We start from the raw sequence: 20,850 nt of genomic DNA, 5'->3' as shown, positions 1-20,850 counted from the left end.
GTTAGGAGTTGTTTAGATGAATTGTGTAGGTCACAATTGTGTCATTTAGTGAGGTCAGCTTTTCCCAAACCATGTTATACCTGGGATCACTAAAACATCTGAATTCCCTGCCTTGAATGCCAAAAGAGGACAAAAGGATAGATAGAGAAGAACCAAGATAGATTTTTTTTCCTAAGGATTTTGGAGAGAAAGCAGGTGTGATACAGTAGTAATTTACCCTGGTAACCATGAATCTCTGACTAAGAAATACTCACGTAGGTTCTAAGTGCTGGGAGATTTCTGTGTATGAGTTCTCTCTGCGTTCTCGGGCAAAGGGAGGACTGGGGCTGGGCCTCAAAGAGGAGACTGGATAGGATTTGGATGAGTAGAGAGGAAAGGAGAGCATTTCCTGTCATTTGTTTGGATGTGTTGATTGCATTTGATCTTGACTCACCTATTAGCTTGTATATTTCTCAAGTATAGGTATTCCCTGTTCCCCATCATTTCTCATCAAACTTATTCCAGTAGCTTCCTCACCCTGCAGCATTCTGAAATCCTTTTCCTCTTCCTTTCTTCTTATCCACTATTATTCTTACTGGATCCTGGATTATTTTCTCAGCCTCTCTTCTTGTTCCCCTTATAATCCATTCCCACTCAGGAGCCAACGTGATCTTTCTAAAATTTAAATTGGACTTATCTGCTCTGTTTAAAATCATTCAGTGGCTCCTTGTCCCCTTAATAAGAAGTTTGAATTCCTCATCATGCTTTATAATGCCCCTTATTACCTGAATCCTACTTACTTTCCTAGCTTCATTCTACCCCTCTTCTCTTTGTTCCATTAGGACACTCCCAACCTTATTAAATTTCTTGTCGTGCTTTCTTTCACCTCTGGATCTTTGTACTTGTTTTCTCTGCCTGAGACTCTTCCCATTCTCCTGGCTAACTTGTACTCAATTTTTATGCCCTGTTTAAATTCCACTTCCTTGGAAGCACACATGTAGTACCTGCTTAGTACTCTGCCTTCATCTATTCCCCATTCATACTTCTAGGGTGTAACATGAACAGCACAGGCTATGGACGAGGGGTGGGAAGGTGAAGGTTTGACTCTTAATTTGTTATGAGATTTTTGGGAAATAAATTAACCTCTTAAAGCCCTAGTTTCTTCATCTCTAAAATGGGATAATGACACTTTTCTTTTTTTACAAGCCTGTTGAAAGAACTCATCAATGTAATACGATATATGTAAAAGAATTCTGTGAGCACTGAAAAACACCTTGCTGGTATAATTTGCTTCTGCTGTTATTACTACTACTGCTGCTACTATCGTTCCTTTTCTCCCCAAACCCCCGAAATAATACTCATCAGTCTTTCTGTGGTGTTTTACATGGGACTTGTTTTTTTAGGGGATGAAGACTTTGCCAAAGAGATAACAGAGCTATTTTCCCAGCTGCATGTCTCCTCCAAACCAGAGAAACTTGCCAGGGTAAGTTATTCTGTCTTGGTGATTTTCAGTTTTTTACTTACATGGATCTAGTGGATAAAGAATGTAAGATTGTAAAATCTTGGCAAGGATGTCACCAGAATCTAGGGTATATTCTGAGTTCCACACCTCCTGTCTGCCTCTTGCTTCGGTAGCATAGTGTGCTAAATTCACACTGCACCCTGCCGCCTCCTGTCCCCCAACACATCTGCCACCCTCACCTGTTTTCATTTGGAATGCTTTGCTTATCTGAAAGCTTAAATTAGACCAGAGCGTTGGTCAGTTAAAGTTGGCGGTGCTCACCAGCCATCATGATACCAATGGACCTGTTCTCTATTGAGGTCTCACTGTTCTCAGGGCTCTGAGGGATGTGTCTCCTGTCTTTAGATAACTGGAGGTTGCCATTTTCTTGAACCCAGTGACTCAGATAATGACTGTTTAGCTTATGGAAAGGAGAGACTCCATGGCTTAGGCCTGGGTCTTTGGTGGTGATGCCTGAGCTGTCTTCACACATCTGGAACATGGAGGGATTTCAGTCAAAACTCAGAGTGGGTTGGGAGAGACGTTGCCAGAGCATTTCCCACATAGCATGTATGCCAGTGCCAGTTCACGGCACACCTATTCTTTGGGTCTTAGGCTGCTTGCTGCTTCTGCAGCCTCCTCCTAATCTTGAGAAACATCTCAGGATTAGTTAGCAGCAAGCACACATCGCTTCCTGGCCAGGAAGAGCGGATAGCTCTTGTATAGTCGTCACAGTCTCCTCCTCAGTACCTCAGGGTAAAGGTACGATGCTTGAGGGATGTTACTCTGCTCTCCCATGCCCATTCTCCAAGGAAGCCTCTCAGAGCTGTGCCTCAGCAGCTCGTCTCCCTCATCTCATCTGTAGCTCTTTAACTGCAGCACTTTCTACCTTGTAGGGTTTTTTTGGGAAATAATATCAAACTTAGAGAAAAGTTGCAAAAACAGTACAAATAGCATTCATATATGTTTTATACAGATGTACATATTGTTAACATTTTACTTCATTTGCATCATTATTTGTGCTTGCCCATTTGTTCTCTCTTTGCCTCTTCCTATCCCTTCTTTCCCCACTTCCCCTCATACACAAACACAAACACACACAAATTACTATTATGGAGACTGTTTTTGAGAGTAAATTGTAAACATTGTATCTGTTTACGCTTAAATATTTCAATATGTATCTCCTAAGAATACGGATATTCTCTTTGATAACTGCAGTAGTTATCAACTGCAGTAAATTTAACATTGATACCATACTTTTATTTAATCTGTTGTCCACATTCCAGTTTTGTCAATTGACCTGATAATGTCCTTCGTATCAGACTTTTTCCTTTAATATTGGAGCCAATACATGATCATGAATTGTATTTAGTTGTCATGTACTTTTAATATGTTTTAATCTGGAATAGTTCGTAAGCTTTTCTTTCTCTTTTATGATACTGATGTTTTTGAGAAATACAAACCTCTTTCCTCTTTATAAAAATAGAGTACTCCTCATTTGAGGGTTGTCTGATTAAAGTCAGATTATGCATTCTCAACCAAAAGATCTCATAAGTGATGTATCCTGCACAGCATTTCACATCTAGAGGCACCTGGTGTCTGTCTGCCCCTTATTGGTGATGTGTTATCTGATTTCTCACTGTATAGTTAACATTTTCTTTCTGTGTTACTAATGAGCTTTCTGTGGGGAGACATTTTAAGACCATACAGATATCCTGCTCCTCATCATAATTCAGCATCCTAGATTTAGCAACTATTCGTGATTCTTGCTGCACCAGTCTTTACCGTGATGGCTGCAAAATGATGCTTTATTTCAACTCCAGTATGTGCTCCACATTTACCAGTTGGCTCTCGGCATTCTAGTTGTAATTAAGAGCTCTCCCTTCTCCACTTATTTCTGTCTGTTTGTTATTAATATGATCTCATGGATTTCTATTTATTCCCCTTTGATTTGTAATTCATTACTGTCCTTAATTATTTTGACATTCAAATTGTCCTTCAAGTTGACTCTTATGTGACATGCCCCCCTTAGTTTTTGAGTATTTCTTTACTTTCTGGCTTAACAAGACCTTTTACTTTCCATACTCCACCCCTGGAATCAACCATTTCTTCAAGGAGCCACGGTTCCCTTTTGTTATTATAGGCCAAAGCCTGGATGCTAGGTGTGCTCATTGCTTCTGGGGTGTCGTTGCTTCTAGGCTCTGTTGACAGAGCTAAGAAATATATTCAGTACACACATATACACCTATATGTGTATACATTTAACTATGTGTGTGTATACATATATGCTCACATACATATTTTAGAGTTCATGAGTTCACACTGATAACTCCAACTTTAGTCCATCCCTATAAGATTCTTCCTTGCCTTTCTTCATTTATACATTTGCATCTGTCTTCCACAGTAAAGACCCTGTCTCCTGACAACGTTAGCACATTTCCTAATTTCCTCAGTCCTGTGATGCATCTGAAGTGGTTTCATTGCTTTGCCCATACTACTATAAAGGCAACCTACACAAAAAGTTTATGATTTGTTTGCTGTCTCCTCATGTTAATTTAATTTAATTTTTGAATATGCAGAGTATTAACATGTTTTCAAAAGTCTGAACTTACAAAAACATACTCAGAGGAGTGTCGCTCCCTTTCATTTCCCATCCACTCCATTCTCTCCTCTACTTTTAGGTATCAAATGTTCTTGTTTTCTGGAGTAGCCGTCCTGTGTTTCTTTTTTAGATAAGCGGATATATTTTAAAGATAAGCAGATATATTATCTTATCTCCTTAAAGTTAACTGTATGTATTCTTTAGCACTCTACTTTATTGACTTAACCTTGTGCCAATATATTTTCATAAAATTATCATAGGTTGCATTTTTTGTTTGTTTTTAAATGTGTTTATCTTACCTCCCATCCTAAATCTTAAATTTCTTCAAGACTGGATTTGTGCTTTATCAGATCTTAAAGTCTCAGCTCTGCTATCTCTTACTGTCTGTGTGGTTTTCAGCAAGTTGCTTAACCTCTCTGTGCCTCCAGTTTCTCTATGAGGTAGAGATAATGTAGGATATCTGTGAGGATGTAGTGTGTTAATACACAGAGAGTTCTTAAAAGTGCCTTGCTCAAAGTAAATACTCACCATTTATGGTGCTAAAGAAGCTAGCTCAGTGTGTTATACATGTAGATATTCAAAAATATATATACAATAAACCTTTATTTTGCTAGGTGCTAGGGAAACAGTAATGAAAGAGACATAGTTTCTGTGCTCAAAGAGATCATAAGAATAAATAATTTTTTTCAGTAATCCCTTATTTGTCTGGTAGTCCTAGTCATTCTCTGAAAGCAGCCGTCATGTTGGGTATTGAGTCTACATTTTGGGTATTGAGACTTAAGGTATAGGATGGTTAAGGATTAAGGCCTGGTTGTTAACAGTGATTTATATGGCAGTCTGTCTGCAGGGGCGGGAAGTCTGAGAACACAGTTCGGACTCTTATTCCAACACTCACATGTGATGTGGGCAAATCCCATTCCTTCTCCAGGCCTCGTTTTTCCCAGCTGGAAAAAAATAAGTCATTGGAGAAACTAAGCTCAAAGGTGCCTTTTAATTCCTAAGTCTCTAGATCTCATCAGTGAAAAGTTCCAGACTGAATTCAGGGTGTGGGGAGTGGATAGCATTGATATTTCTTGAAAGGGATAATAAATTACATTGAGTTGGCACAATAGATCATAATGATTGCACTTAATGTATTTATTACTAGAGAGGTTATTTTGAGTATGTATTATGCATACGAAAATATCTCCCAAGTATGTTAAATTTACATTAGCAGTTTTCTTTTTGTTTTATGTGGCCTTATCTCTCTCCATTTTTCTTTCATTTTTCAGTCTCAGACAAATCAGTGTCTTTTTTTTCCCTCTCATTTTATCTCTTCGAAGCAATTGTAGAGAACCTCACTTACGTTTAGGCTATTAGTCATCTGTTACAATTCTTGATAGCCTCATTTCTCACTATTCTCTTCTCTAAAAATCCCACCACTCCAACCTCATCTTTTACCATGTTTCTCCCGTATTGGCTTTTATTGTATTCCTTGAATATACCAACCTGATTTCCCTCTACTTACAGCTCTCACTGTCCAAATATTTTACATGGCTGACACCTCTTAAATTTCAGATTTCATCTCAAATATTACTCCTCAGAGACTCTTCCTGCGCCCCCCAAACCAAGTCTGCTTCCTACTCACCCAGTCTGCCCTCTCCATTGCTCCATTTTATTTTCTTCATGCATTTATTTGTTTGCTTATTAATTGTCTTTCTGTACTAGAATAAAGAAGAAAATCAGGGTCATAGTTTCTATTAGTCACCATTGTATTCCCAGCACCTAGGATAGTGTATAATGCATATTTGCAACAAATGAATGAATTAATAAGTGTGTATATACCCTATGCTGTGGTCTTGCTAGTTATCTCACAGTTTTCTCAGCACACTTTGTGTTTCCTTGCTTCCAGTCCTTTATATAGTTAATCTTTTTTTAGTTTTTTGAATTTGAGAGGCTAATGCATAAGTAGTAAGAAGGTTATGGGTCAGAGCCAGATTATTCCTGAGGGACTTTGTGGGAGGCCCTATGTTACAGGGGAGAGAACCTTGAAATAAATGTCTGGGTACATAGATTCTGCTCTAGTTCATTCATGTTGTAACCTTTGGTATAGCTCCACTTAACTGATCCCTAAAAGCTCAGCCCAAATGCTATATCTGTAATAAAACCCGTGATTCTCTCAGTTCTCAGCTGGAACGACTGTCAAGGTCTTCTCTGGATTCCTATTGCCTGGTTACAGCTCTGAACATGTTCTGTCTGTGTAAAGTTATTCAAGTGGATGCCTTCATTTAATAACTGAATATTTCCTTAGAAACCAAGATTCTCTCAGTTGCTAATGACAGAAACTCAAGTCAGACTGGCTTAAGAAAATAATGCATATTTTATTAGCTCAAGAAACTTAAGAAACTAAGGGGCAAGACTAGCTTCAGTCATAGCTGTCCACCCAGAAACTTGCCCCTTCTCCATCTCTTGACTGTTTACTTTGCTTTGACTTCATACTTACGGAAGCTTTTCTACATGGCTGTAAGGTGACTACTGGCAGCATCAGGATGACTTTTTCCAACTGAGTAACTCCAAAAGGAAGAGGTTATCCCTTTCCCAGTAATTTTATGAGATATCCTGAGGCTGATGCCCATTGACCTGGCTTGGGTCACTTTTCCATCCATGAACTAATCACTATATGGACAAAGGGATTAATATTCTTAGCAGCTAAACCTGAATCATTTGCCACTCCTTGGAGCAAGGTGATAGAAGTAACCCCACCCAAACCACATGAACAGAGAAAAGTCTAGAACTTACTGCCAAAAGAAAGAAGATACAGATGCTGGCTACGTTAAAAGCAGATGTCTCCCTACACTGTGGAGAACATCTGGGTGCACTAATCCAAATAAGACACTACCACTGTCCTATAATAATATAGTTTATTTAGGAGACAGACACATAGTTAATTTCAATGTATTTTGGTAAGTACTAAGTTTAAAGGATACTTAGGGGACTGTGGACATACAGAGATGGCTTGTTGAGGTGCCCAGTCTCCTGGAATGCCTTTGAAAGTTACTTGGAGGAGACAGTGCTTAGGTGGAAGATTGAAAGAAAATTAAGAGTTGCTTTGATATAGGGGAAAAAAATGGGAAAGACATTCTGGACTAAGGGAGTAACATGAACAAAGAACAGGTACATTGCAGGTCGTTATTGTCAGATCATAAAGTGAAAACTGGTAAGAGGTGAAGCTGGAGAAGTAGGTAGAGTCTAGGTCTACCAAGACTGGGCACTTTTAAGATCATGTGAAAGAGCATGATCTGGTTGATGGGGAGCCATTGAAGAGAAGAGGAATGATCATCTGCGGGCTTAGATAGATCACTGGTAGCATTATGAAGATGGATTTAAGATGAGCCATATCAGAAGCAGGGAGACCAGTCAGAGTGCTGTTGCTATAAAATAGAGCTGAACTCCAGTGGTGGTAATAGAGAGGAAGGGGAAAGGCAGATTGGAGAAATATGTGGAGTAAAATCAGACCGTCTTGGTGACTGGAAAGGAAGAGTCTAGGATGGCTCATGTATTTTGGCTTGGATGACCGCTATATGGTAGCTCTTCTAAAACTCAAGGGAATAAATGGGGATGAAAAACTTAGGAGTAGGGAGAGAAAGACAATGAATTCAAATTTTGTACATGTTATATGTGAGATAGATGCCTGTACAATATCCTGATACATATGTCCAGCAGGGCGTTGGAATATGTTGTTTTCAGGAGAAGTTAGTGCTGGAAATAGGGATTCGGGAGTCAGCAGCAGGTAGGGAATAGTTAAAGTTACTGAAATAGGATTGGTGGAGAGGAGAGGGAGTAGGTTGAGATAAGTAGAGAGCCCAGCCTAGAACTCCAGGTAATACTGATATTAAGGGACTGATAGAGGAGATCAATACATACAACAGACTAAGGGGGAGTGCTTATAAGGGTAGGGGAGAACCAGAAGACAGTGATGTTACAAAAGTCAAAACTGGAAACAACCCAAAGGTCCATCATCAGGAGAATGGATAAATTGTGGCATACACAGCAGTAAATAAGAATGAACATGGATAAATCTAACAATGTATTGTGCTAAGAAGCCAGACACAGATTAGAATATATTTATGATTCCATACATACTAAGAACAGGTAAAATTAATTTATAGCAATACAGAAGAGTGGTTACCTTTGGGAAGGGCAAGAGAGATTTGATTTGAGCATTACTGACTAGGAAGGGGTATGGAATAACTTCTAGAGTGATGGGAATGTTCTGTTATCTTGCTCTGGGTCAAGTTATGTACGCACATACACGTGTAGCTTGTCATGCTCTAAAGCTATGTGTACTTCATTGTATGTAAGTTATACCTCATCTTTTAAAAAGCCAAAGGATTAAAGAATTCAAGAAGGAGTGAGTGGACACAAGTGTTAAGTGTTATAGAGAGATCTAGTAAGTTAAGTACTAAAAAAGTAGATGGTATGTTCAGGTGAGAACAAGAGCACTGACTTCCATGATGCTCGGATGTTCCGGATAGGTGCACAGTAATCTTGGGGAGCTGAACTGAATTGCTGATGGACAATACAGTCATCCCTCAGTATCCTTGGAGGTATCCTGGTTCCTTGAGCATCCTCCAATATAAAATGGTGTGGCATTTGCATAAAACCTTTGCACATCCTCTGGTATACTTTAAATCATCTCTAGATTACTTATAGTACGTAATGCAATGTAAATGCTATCTAAATAGTTATAAAAACATTGTAAATGCTATTTAAGTTGCCAGCACTTGGAAAATTCAAGTTTTGAATTCAAAATTCAAATCTTTTTCTTATTTAGGCAAGAAATACAGCCTATGAATGGATCAGGACATCTGTGGCCAAACCTTTAGAAGAGAAGGAAGAATTAGAAAAGCAGGTGGAAGCAGAAAAAACTGAGCCAATCAAAAACAATTCAATAGAGGTAACAAAAACAACTAAGACTTTCTTTTTTTCTTTTTTTTTAAGATTTGAGATGCACATGTTGCAATTAGGGACTTAAGCACCTTCTATTTTGTTGTACTGCTATCTATAATTTCTGCCTTGTGATCCAAGTTTGTAACATCTAAGTTCCACACTATAGGATGCAAGGAGTGAAGAACAAGAGACAAAGGGTGCATGTATGTGGTGTCATGAGAGTTTCTCAGAAGCTGCTGCATGACACTTTTTAATCAAATCTTTTGGCTAAAACTTAAGTCACATGATCACACCTGACTTCAGGGGAGCCTTTGTTTTTATAGCTATGAACCCAGTTGTAAACTTCTATCACTGCTATGGAAGAAGAGGAGGTTTATTGCAGGGCAGCTATTAGTCTGTTGTTTTCAAGATGATGAATCCTGTAGTATGAGAAAAGCAAGGTGGTGTCATTTCCTCTGGGGTCAAAAAATAGTGCTTTGTTTTGTCATGCTTTGTTTTGGTTTTCCGTCCAGGATATCCATGCATTTGCAATCAGGAGCCTAGCAGAACTGACTGCCTGCTCAATTGAACTGTTTCACAAAACAGCGGCTTTGGTTCTGCATGGCCAGAAGCAGGAAGTGACAGCCATAGAAAGGAGCAGAGCCCTTTCCCAGTAAGTGTAATGAGTATCTTTCTAAATGATGCAGTGTTGTGGAAAGACTTTTATTGGCTTCTTTCCAAAGTTTTAGAAACTTTCCTCTCAACAAGATGCTGGTCACATTACACCATTCATGTCTTAGAGGTTTGTTCATTTTGGGTTTTAGTTAATAAACAGCTAAGGTGTTGTTTCTTTTCTTTGAGCCATAAATCTACATTATAAATCTGCCCTTTTTTATTAACTGACTCATACTCTGAAAATGAGTTTTTCTTAGATTATTGGTCTTAATAGGAATAGAATTTTACAGAAATAAAAATAGTTCTAAGAACTTTAGTTCTTATTTACAGTTATTACTTACTAAGTGCTAATTATATGCCAGGCGCCATGCTAAGGGATTTACATACATCATTTCTAATCTTTACAACAACCCTCAGGATAAGTGGTCAAGTCAGCTTTAAAAGTGAGGAAATGCACTAAGTAGAGTAATCTCTCAGTCCATCCATGTTGCTACTGTATATCACAGAGAACTATATTCAATAGCTTACAATAATTGATAATTAAAAAGAATATATATAAATATGTAAAACTGAATCACTATGCAGTGTACCAGAAACTAACACAACATTGTAAATCAACTATACTTCAATATAAATAAATAAATGAATGAGTGAATGAATGAATGAATGAGGAAACTCCAATGTATGAGAAGTTTTCTGGTCAGGTTATGCAGACTGGGATTTAAACCCAGGCCTGTCTAAGTTCCAAATCCCTTTTTTTCAACTATGTTGCTGATTTTGAACAAAAATTTTAAAAATAATGAAATGTAGGTAGTCACAGGAGTAAAAGCAACCTACTACTTTCCAAATCAGTCTCCTAATTAAATAATAAGAATTTTCATTGAAAAAAAGACCAAGAATGAGAGTGTGCAGTGAGTTAGGACTGGAAGGGGCCCTTGATGTTCTATAGACCTGTTCTTCACCTACAGTTTCACTGCCCCTCTGCAACATCCCATAAGGGAGAGTCTAGTTTTGTTTTAAACATCCTTAGGATGAGAAACTCATAACCCTCCAGCACCCTTTTTTATGGAAAAGCAGCTATTCTCACTGCTTGGAATGCCCTTCCAGTCGTGGCTCTTTCTTTGCTGAATTAAGGTTTCCACTTCTTAGAGGGGCCTTTTTTCACCACACTATCCAAGATACTATCTTACATCATTTTCTAATTTTTTACTTGCTTTATTTTCTTAGTTCATATCATCACCTAGTGCATATTATACATACGAATATATGGGTGTATGTTTATGTATCCTTGTATCTATGCATACATAAATATCTATATGTACCTTATACATGTGTGTATTTGTGTAAACATACACATTCACGTCTCTCTATGGTCTCTCCCTTAATTAGCAGAAAAGTTAGTATTAATGAAAACTGGGACTTTACTTATTTACTTAATTATCCCCAGCGCTCAGAAGTGCCTGGTACATTGAGGACTTTCAATAAGTATTTGCTGAATGAGTGAATGAATATATATTTGATTTAACTATATTTCTAAATGGAATGTAGAATCTTTTAAGTACTACCTGTCTCCTTAAAATGTATCTTAGTTATTTCCTTTGATTTATCTTGGAAGTGTATTTTCTAGAAGATTCTATAGAATGTTTTTCCAAGGACTAAATGTCCTCTTTGTGTGTACGTAAATATGTTACGTAGCTGATTTAGGCATATTTACGTCCTTTAAAAGATGCCTTCTTTCACATTTAGTGCCAAGAATGATTTGTTTTCTTCTTGTTGTTGTTAAATATAGCTTATTTTAAAAAAGGGGGGGAAAAAAGAACAAAAAAAGGAACCCTTATAACTTCTTTCCCTTCTTTCATAGGATGACAGTTACGTTGTGTAAAGAGTTGTCCTGTTTGTCTAAAGAGTTCACCACCTGCCTAACAACTGCTGGGGTAAGATTTCATGACTTTTATTGGGCTAATGTTTGTTTTGTTTTGTTTTTAAAAACATTTTATTAAGATGTAGCTTACATACCACTTAATTTGCCCATTTTTAAGTATACTATTTAATGGATTTTAGTATATTTACAGAATTGTGCAGCCATCACTACAGTCTAGTTTTAGACCATTTTCATCATCTCTCAGAAAACCTCGTACTATTATCAGTCACTCCCCATTTCCTTCCCCTCCACACTCTTCTAGCCCTAAGCAACACCAGTCTCCTTTTTGTCTATAGATTTGCCAACTCTGGACAATAAATATAAATGGGATCATACAATATTATAGTATTTTGCAGCTGGTCTCTTTCACTTAGCATAATGTGTTTGAGGTTCATCGCTTTGTATCAGTACTTCCTTTTTATTACCAAATAATATATTTTATGGATATACACCACATTTATCTATCTGTTGATAGACATTTGGATCATTTCCACTTTTTGGTTGTAATGAATAATGTTGCTATAAACATGCATGCATGTTTTTATTTCTCTTGGGTGGATAGCTTGGGATGGAATTGCTGGGTCATATGGGTGATGCAGACCATTGAGGAACTGCCAGATTGTTTTTAAAGTGGCTGTACCATTTTACAGTCCTGCCAGCAGTGTATGAGCATCCCAGTTTCTCTACATCCTCACTGACACTTGCTATTTTCTGCTTTTTGTTTTCATTTTTTAAAAATTTTATTCATCCTACTAGATGTGAAGTATTATCTCATTGTGGGTTTTATTTGCATTACCTTGATGGCTAATGATGTTGAGTATCTTTGCATGTGCTTGTAAGCCATTTGTCTTCTTTAGGGAAATGTCTTTTCGAGTCCTTTGCCTATTTTTAAATTAGGTTGTCTTTTTATTATTATTTCACTATTTTATAAATTGAGTTATTTATTATTATTTGTCTTATTATTTATTAGGATTTTAATTATTTGTCTTTTTATTATGTACTGTTTTTTTATTGAGTTTTATGGGTTCTTTACTTTTTCTGGATACAAATTCCTTATCAGATATATGGTGTGCACATATTTTCTGCCAGCCTTTGGGCTGTCCTTTGACTTTCTTAATAGTGTCTCTGTACAGAAGTTTTTAATATTGACAGAGTCCAACTTGTCAGTATTCTCTTTTATCACTTGTACTTTTGGTATTGTATTTAGAGACTCATTGCCTTACCCATGATCATGAAGATTTACTCCTGTGTTTTTTTTGAGAGTTTTATGTTGTAGCTCTTACCTTTAGGTCTGTTGCCTATTTTGAGTTAATTTTTGTGTAGGATGTGAGGTAGGGGCCCAGCTTTATTTAATGAGTATCTAGTTGTCCCAGCACATTTGTTGAAAAGCTTTCCCCTATTGAATTGTCTTGGACCTTTTGTCTAAACTTAATTGACTGTAGACATACGGATTTGTTTCTGGACTCTGATTTCTTTTTCACTCATCTGTGTGTATCCTTGTGCCAGTGCCATGCTGTCTTGATTACTGTAACCTTGTAGTAAGTTTTGAAATCAAGAAGTATAAGTCATCTAACTTTGTTCTTCTTTTTCAAAATTTTTTGTCTTTTTGGAGTCTGTTGCAATTCCATATGAATTTTAGGGTCAGCTTATCTATGTCTGTCTTTGCAATTCATTTTTGTCCTCTCTTTTTTTATTCGGTCTTTAGAGTATTGTGTGCTGCTCTCTCCAGACCTGCACTGGAAATGTAGACCTTGATAAGATAAAAATCTCAAAGTTTGACTCTAGTTTTAAGGGGCAGCGCCTTACTTACATTCTGACACCTCCCATATTTTGCAGTTGCCAGCCAGTAGGAGAGTTGCAGTTAAAGCAAAAGTTTGTTTTGTTTTGTTTTAAGGAATTGTAAAAATTTACTGAAAGTATGTGAACAATGGAAGATGATTCAGAAATCAGTAATCATGAATTGGGATAAAATCAAAGGCATTTTAAATGAGCAAGTAAAAATCACTTTGTAGTAAACCAAGCTCATGTGCACAGAGAACACACATTGGTGGTTGCCAGAGGGCAAGGGGTGAGGGATGGGTGAAATAGGTGCAGGAGGTCAGAAGATGCAAACCTCCAGTTATCAAATAAATAGATCATGGGGATGTAATATACATCATGGTAGCTATAGTTAATAAATTGTGCTGCTTGTAATAACCAATAATAGAGAAGAATTGAAAAAAATATATATGTATAACCATTATCACTTTGCTGTATACCTGAAATTAATGCAATATTAATCAACTGTACTTCAAAAAAATTACTGTATTATATATTTGAAAATTGTTGAGAGTAGATCTTAAAAGTTCTCATCATAAGAAAAAAAATTATTTAACTATGTATAGTAATGGGTATTAACTAGACTTACTGTGATCACTTTGCAGTATATGCAGATAGTGAATCATTATGTTGTACACCTGCAATTAGTAGAGTGTTGTATGTCAGTTATACCTCAATTAAAAAAAAAAATCACTTCATAGTAAGTATGTAAGTGTCTATGTGGCAGCAAAGTTCTTCTGGGCCTTAAATTTATTTTAGTTAAGAGTATGGTCCAAATTAATTTTTCTCACTTTGAGTTTATATTTTTCCTGTAAGGGACGATTCTGTGATACAGCTTTTCTTTTCCTATTGTTTTCTTTAAAGGAGTTTCTGGGTTTCCTCAAGTTAATCCTCTGAGGCTAAATCTTTCCGTGTGTTTCATAAAGATACTTTAGAACGGTGCTAACACACGCGAGTATCAAATCTGCATTATTTATTTCTATGTTTTCCAAGCTGCGCCTCTGAAAAACCATTGAATATTTTGAGCACATGTTCCATATGTGCATATTTTATTTTAAAAATGTTCAACAGTTTTTCTGGTCAAATGTACCATTTCTACTTCTTCTTCCAAAATGAAGATACTTTTTAAAGTCAATAAAAAACTATGAAGGAATATTTTCTCAATTTGGATAGCAGAGAAGGATATAAAGAAGAAAATTTAAAGCCCTTCCTGAGTCCAGTCCAGACTTTTTCTGTGCTTATATTTATGTATGAGTGTGTGTGGGTGTGTGTTTCATCGTGGGATTGTGCTTTGCTTATTGTTTTTTTAATGTGATGTGCTCCCTTAACACTTTGTCCTTTGTCCTAGGTCAGAGAAAAGGCAGATGTCCTTAATCCATTAATCACTGCAGTATTTCTAGAGGTTAGTAGTACTAATTGCTTTTTACATCTCTTAACTTCTAGGGCATTATGTATTAATTGACTCTTTTTAAGTTTTTATTTTTTGGCTTTCTGGTTTTTTTCACTCTACTAGTAGTTTAGCCATGTTGATGCACATATGACCAAAATGGTATATATTTGATTTGTAAGTCCCTGTTAATTAGTTACAAAGCATAAAGATGAAGCTGCCAGGTAAAGTGCAAAGGAAGAAGCAGTAGGCTGTCTTTGCTTAATACTACCTCTTCGTAGTTAATGGATAATTCTCAGTAAAGAAGTATCTTCTGGAAACCAGCTGGTAAACATGAAGGGAAACAGGCAGGCACTGCTTCTTAAAAAACTAAGGTTTATGCAGAGGAGATTAGTTTACAAAACAAAACAAAACATTTTGTTATTTCCTTGCCAAGAAATTCAACTTATTTTGTTGAAGAGGTACCTGTGTTTATGTAATCCTTGTCATTCCATTAGATGTAAAGAGGTGGGTAGTTTAAGTCTATGGAGAATTGGAGAGAGGGGTGGTAGAGCGGGTAGGGGATGTGGTACAAGAGGATCCCTTGATGGATTATACTGTTTCCATGTGTAATGCTTTCTGGAGTCCATGTTTTAAGAACTCTATCTTGTAAATTAATTGTGCAAAAATTGTAGATGTTTGATGATCTGTTTAAAACGTATTTATGGGGGAAAATATATTTGATAATCAGGTTTTAAATATGATTTGAAAAATGTTTTTGTTACTGGACTGTTACTTCTTTAGTTTAACATTCTTTTAAAATTACCACCAAGGAAATAATGCCTTTAATTCTCATTGCATAGTTTTCCTTGAATAGTCAGGGAAATTATTCTAATCACTTAAGCAATTAAAAAAAAGAAAGTTTGTGATTTAGTAACTGGCAGAGTGGTATAGGTAAAAGAAATTTGCAAACCAGGAGCCCAGTCCTGTCTGAGATCTTCCCTTATTTGCTGTTACGACCCTGGACCGGGCATTTACCTTCTTGGCAATCTCATTATATTTATGTCCAAAATAAGAGATTTAACTAGATTATCTCTGAGTTCTCTTTTGGCTCAAAAATTCGGTGTCAGATGTCACATTGAAGTTTAAATAGGAGTACTTGCCATTGATAAATCAGCAAAGGATAAACTCACTTGACATGGGTGCCCTTTTGCTATTTTGAGCTGGTTTTTCTTGCTTATGTATTTGAAACCCTCTTGTCCTTGATATTATACATTTTTATTTTAATGTAACAAACTCTGTTATTCTTCAGGAAGGTCAGAATTTGTCAGATCTAAATGAAGTCTGGCAAACTGTAAGCATAATGATTACAAGCTTCTCAAAAATATGTCTGTTGTACTAGACAGAAACATATCAAAGTATAGATATCTTTGAAAGCAGTATTCCTTGTTTATATTTGTGAGCACCTGTCTCATGTTCACTGATTTTGTTGAGTCCATGGAAGAGTAGTCACAATGCACTGGAAATCCTGTTGATGTAGGGTTCATAGCCTTCTGAAGTCCTCTTTGAGTAATTACTAAAATGCTGTGACAGGATCTACCCACTCAGTCAAGGAATAGGTAAGCTTTGAATGCTGGATTTGAGCAGGTTGCCAAAGAATAGCTTTCATTTCTGATGGACAAGTTGGACAAAAAGGCTGACGTTCTCTTGGTGATGCCATATTATCTTAAGAATTCAATCATTCTTCCCCCTATAACTTGACTGAAATGGTTAAGTCTGTGCTCTTATTTGCCAGGCTACAGAGTCAAGTAGATTATAAAAAATTAATTTTTTTTGTCATATAATATGTTTTCCTCTTTTAAGTGTCTGCAATATTTTTTCTTATTTTTTCAATCTCTATAGGCGTCAAACAGTGCTTCCTACATTCAGGATGCCTTTCAGCTACTTTTACCTGTGCTAGAGATCTCTCTTATTGAGAACAAGACTGAATTACCAGAGGCATGAGCTGCAGATCCAGAGGGCTTTGTCAGAACATTGAACAACAGAGAAGATTCTACCTGAGACTTGTGATGGCTGAGAAATGCCACTCTCTTCTGGGTACCCCTGCAGAAGTGAAGAAGAAAGGTTATTTTAGTATATTAAAATCCAGGCAGGAGAGCAGGTTTAAAGGAAGTTTGTTGCCTTCACTGCTTGGCTGAAGTATTCAGGTCCTCACATTGTTCTTCCCAGTTGTTATAATTAATAAATTATTTGAGAAGAAACTTTTATAGAAAGTTCAAAAATAATAACTCTAGGTAAAGGTTAATGGGACACTCAGGCAAAAATATTGGTCTTTTTTTGACAAATGCAAAACACTAAAAATTTTGTCATGTTTGTCATATGATTTTGCAGTCCATGAATATAATTGGTTGTTAAGCAAGAAGAAAAAGAACTCAATTTAGTATTCTAGAATTCATGTACTTCATCTATTAATGCCATTTTACTTCTCCTTTCTATGATAAAATCTATGGCTTTAAGAAAACTGAGTATATATAAACTCTAAATGATTACCCTTTATTACATGAATTCTTAGAATTGGTTAGGTTTCATCTGCTCTTTAATTCTCAGTTGATATTTGACGTTAAGGAGAAACTTACAGAATATGGTTATAGACACATGAATTAACTGTAGCAAAGTGCCCTTTGGCTTCAGGTTGCTCTTCCACCCCAAGATGACAAGCTTCAAGTTGTAGTTGACCCTCACTCTACTGGATTCAAAACCAGTAAGTGCAATTTAGGGAAACAGTTTCCTGTTTGCAGATATTCTGAGTCTCTAGGATGTTTTTTCATGCATACTCGATATGCAGGATAAATTCTGTGATAGCCAGCTGCAAAGGAGTGTTGAAGCTCCTTCAGGTGATAGGGTTTTTGTTGTTTGAGTACTGTTGAAGTGGACTGTAGCATCCCATAGGGACAATATTCATGTGTTAACGGGTTTCAACCTATAAGACGAGAGGTTTTTCCACATTCTTGTTTGTTTTTTTTAATGTATTCTTTAGCATGTTTATAAATAGAACTTTTATCCTTCAGATCTTAAGCCTTCTTTTGCTTTCTTCAACAATTTAAGGGACTTATAGGTTATAATCTTCCTAAAAGCTATTTTGATATCCAGTGTTTTTAAAAAAAAGTTCTCCAACTTGGTGTTTTTAATGATTCAGGTAACTTTTATGGGCTCTGCCCCTCATCTTCTAAAACCTTTAAATAAAATGTAATGATTGTGTCAGTTGATCCTTTCATTCACTTTTCCAAATATGAGTCCCAGTGTCTTCTGAGGCCAAAGAAATAGCAAAGCAAAGCTATAACATGGATTGATGTCAAGACAATTTCTATGTGATTACCTTATTTGTGGTAGGGTGTAGTTTATTAGCAAAGAGGAAAATAAGTAGATTTGGACTAAAATAGGTACCCCAACAGCACTAAAGTGTTATTCAGCTCTTATTTTTTTCTAATATAATCAGAAAGCCTTTGAATTTTGTTCATAGACAAATTTCACCCTTCTCAAAGTGAGTAATTCTAAAATTCCAGAAAAAACAGCATTCTGGTTAATAAAGCTGGTGTCCCCATTCCGATTTGTGCTTCAAGCTCAGTTCTGTCTGAACTGGGACCCCTGGGCTCGGTATTTCTTGAGCAAGGTTTGGAAACTAGTCACACTGCCTACTACATGTTCAGACTGTCACACAAAGGTAACTTGCAGTTTTTACTCTTTGATCTGGAAACATACCTGTTTTTCTTTCAAGAAGAGGCATATAAATATGGGGGACAGAACAGTGACTCTTTTTATGCACCTGTCCAGGTTGCAGCCCTGAACTTGACCCGTTAGATTAGACCTTACAGAAGGCCATTGTGAGTCACTGCCTTTTCTTTCTCGCTCATCCCTCTTGTCGGCTTCCCCCCACCCACCCACCCACATGTGTTTCAATAGATTTAGGAGACCACCAGTAAAGTGATGAAAGGACCAATTAATTCTGAGTAACAGTTGCCTACCTTTCACCTAGAATATAGTGGAAAAGAATGGAAGTTCCTTGATTCATCAGAGATAGAGAAATAAGAGCATAATCATCATTGATGGGTGAAATCGGTAGATTCAGGGGACTTTTGGAACCTGTTGGATTGTGGTGATGGTTTGTGGATGGTGTATGCTTCCTTATTCCATTTGGGGTGGGGACATGATGTAGTTCCTTGATGATACCTACTCTTTTGATGCTACTTCCTTTAAATTTTCTGGTATCTAAGATTTACTGCTGTGTCTTAGTATATGCTACTCCCTACCGAGCCCCCATTCACTTAACACCTTGATAGGTAAAATATTCAGTTATTACTTGGGTAAGTGATTCTCTTCCTACTATTGGGATCTTTAAAGGCTGTAATTAAAAGAGACTTTATTAATTTGACCTGAAAGAAATAGAAACTTCCATGAACTAATTCTTATTCTTTTTTCCTTTATACAGTACCTTGCAAAATATGTTAAGAACAGGTTATATTTTCTTTACTTGCTTTTGGTAATTTTTTTTTTAATGTAGACACCTAGATGGACAGGGCTCTGAAATGTGGAAGTGTAATTCACGTAGATGGCATTGCCGCAGATCTGAAATCAGGGATGAGGCACAAATGTAAGCTTCCCAGGCCTACAGTCAGGAAACAAGACCTTGTGCGTTCCTCTGCTTCACTGAGGACCCTCTCTTTTGTATTTGTTTTCATCTAAAGACCTATTTGAGGGAGAGATGTTTTATAAATAGTTGCTATGGATGCCATCAGTTGAGAAATAGATATTTTTCTGTACTTGTAGGTGTGTTCTGAATTTTAATGTTGAGAATATTCTTCCGGTTGGGAAAATTGAGAATAAAATTGTACTCACAGTGAGCCTTCAAGAAGCATAATATTTCACAAATGTCAAAGATTGAAATCTCATGTTATTTATGTCTTAACAATATAACGAGATGCTCATTTTCATAAATTATTTAAAATGAAGCATTTGAGAAATGAGCAAGTTCTAAAAATAGCAAACCTCTTAATTAACGTGTCCTCAGGGCCTCTGGCTAATACGTGAGAATTTTGAAAACTTACCCATTAGTGTCACTTTGCACCTGCAGCCTGCTCTTCCCCAAGCACCAGTCCCCTGGTTCCTCCCTGTTTTACTTGCGGCCCTTGTCATTCATTACATCCTTTCTTGTCATTACATCATCTCGCCAAGTCCCAAATTCCCTTCATGTCTAACTATCATTCCCCAGTCAACTCTTCAGGAAACTTATTTTATAAATGGTAATATTCTCTGAATTTACATATCCTTTAAGCTAAAGGTAAAGGAAGGCTGCAGTGATTGATTATTTCACCTACACCAACCACATCAGTGTTGAAGTTTCCAGACATTTATGTTTCTGACTGGGCATTCTTGTAAGGAGCAGATACAGAGACTACAAATAGAATGAACTTACCATCTGTATCTTGTGAGCCCCATGTTGACCTCTTTTTGTACACGCTGGCCATTGCTATGCTCTTATGCTAGTTCTAAAGAGGACGTCACTTCCCCAACTCCACTGTGCGCACACTGGTATGCTTTGTTTTTTAAAGCATGTTTTTAAAGTTGAAGTATTTCATCACAGAATTTCTCCCAGCTAGTCTCACTTGGTGCACTGACTCGGCAATGTCAGCCTAACCTGTTTAAGCTTGAATTGTCTTTGTAATAATTGTAGCTATTTATGTCAGAACTGAAGGGTTTCTCAGAGTGTTTAGTGCAACCTGATCTTCCATTACTTCTTCCATGCATATCACTGAGAGTAATGAGAACTGCATGGTTAGCATGTATGTTGAAGCAGAAGTTTCAGAGTAAGAACTGAATATTCTTGGCATTTAAAGCATTCAGTAAATCAGTGGACACTTAAGTACCTTTTTTTCTGTATTTGTCTTGCCTACTGTTGAGTTCCCAGCTTCTGGAATAGGGTGTGGCACATGGCAGGAAGTATTTGTTGTTTGACTGAAGGAAAGAAGGAAGAAAAAGGAGGGAGGGAAAGAAAAAGGAAGAAAAGGTAAAAAGTAAAAGGGTGC

At 36.8% G+C, this 20,850-nt stretch overlaps 1 protein-coding gene across 5 annotated transcripts in view; it reads left to right on the top strand.

Annotated features, from left to right (window-relative positions):
- Nucleotides 1–18,191, top strand: part of FAM114A2 (family with sequence similarity 114 member A2) — a 33,938-nt gene extending 15,747 nt beyond the window's left edge. For all 5 annotated transcript variants that reach the window (XM_032477162.1, XM_032477165.1, XM_032477164.1 and 2 more), the window contains 6 exons: nucleotides 1,383–1,462; nucleotides 8,896–9,018; nucleotides 9,524–9,663; nucleotides 11,527–11,599; nucleotides 14,753–14,806; nucleotides 16,673–18,191. In XM_032477162.1, coding sequence (XP_032333053.1) covers nucleotides 1,383–1,462; nucleotides 8,896–9,018; nucleotides 9,524–9,663; nucleotides 11,527–11,599; nucleotides 14,753–14,806; nucleotides 16,673–16,774 — 572 coding nt within the window. In that variant the 3' untranslated portion in view covers nucleotides 16,775–18,191. The remainder of the gene's footprint in view (nucleotides 1–1,382; nucleotides 1,463–8,895; nucleotides 9,019–9,523; nucleotides 9,664–11,526; nucleotides 11,600–14,752; nucleotides 14,807–16,672) is intronic.
- The last annotated feature ends 2,659 nt before the right edge of the window (nucleotides 18,192–20,850 follow it).

This window comes from Camelus ferus, chromosome 3 (genome assembly GCF_009834535.1).
Source record: "Camelus ferus isolate YT-003-E chromosome 3, BCGSAC_Cfer_1.0, whole genome shotgun sequence".
Lineage (NCBI taxonomy): Eukaryota > Metazoa > Chordata > Mammalia > Artiodactyla > Camelidae > Camelus > Camelus ferus.
Note: the sequence above shows the minus strand (reverse complement) of the source record. Positions and strands in the feature narration are given on the sequence as shown.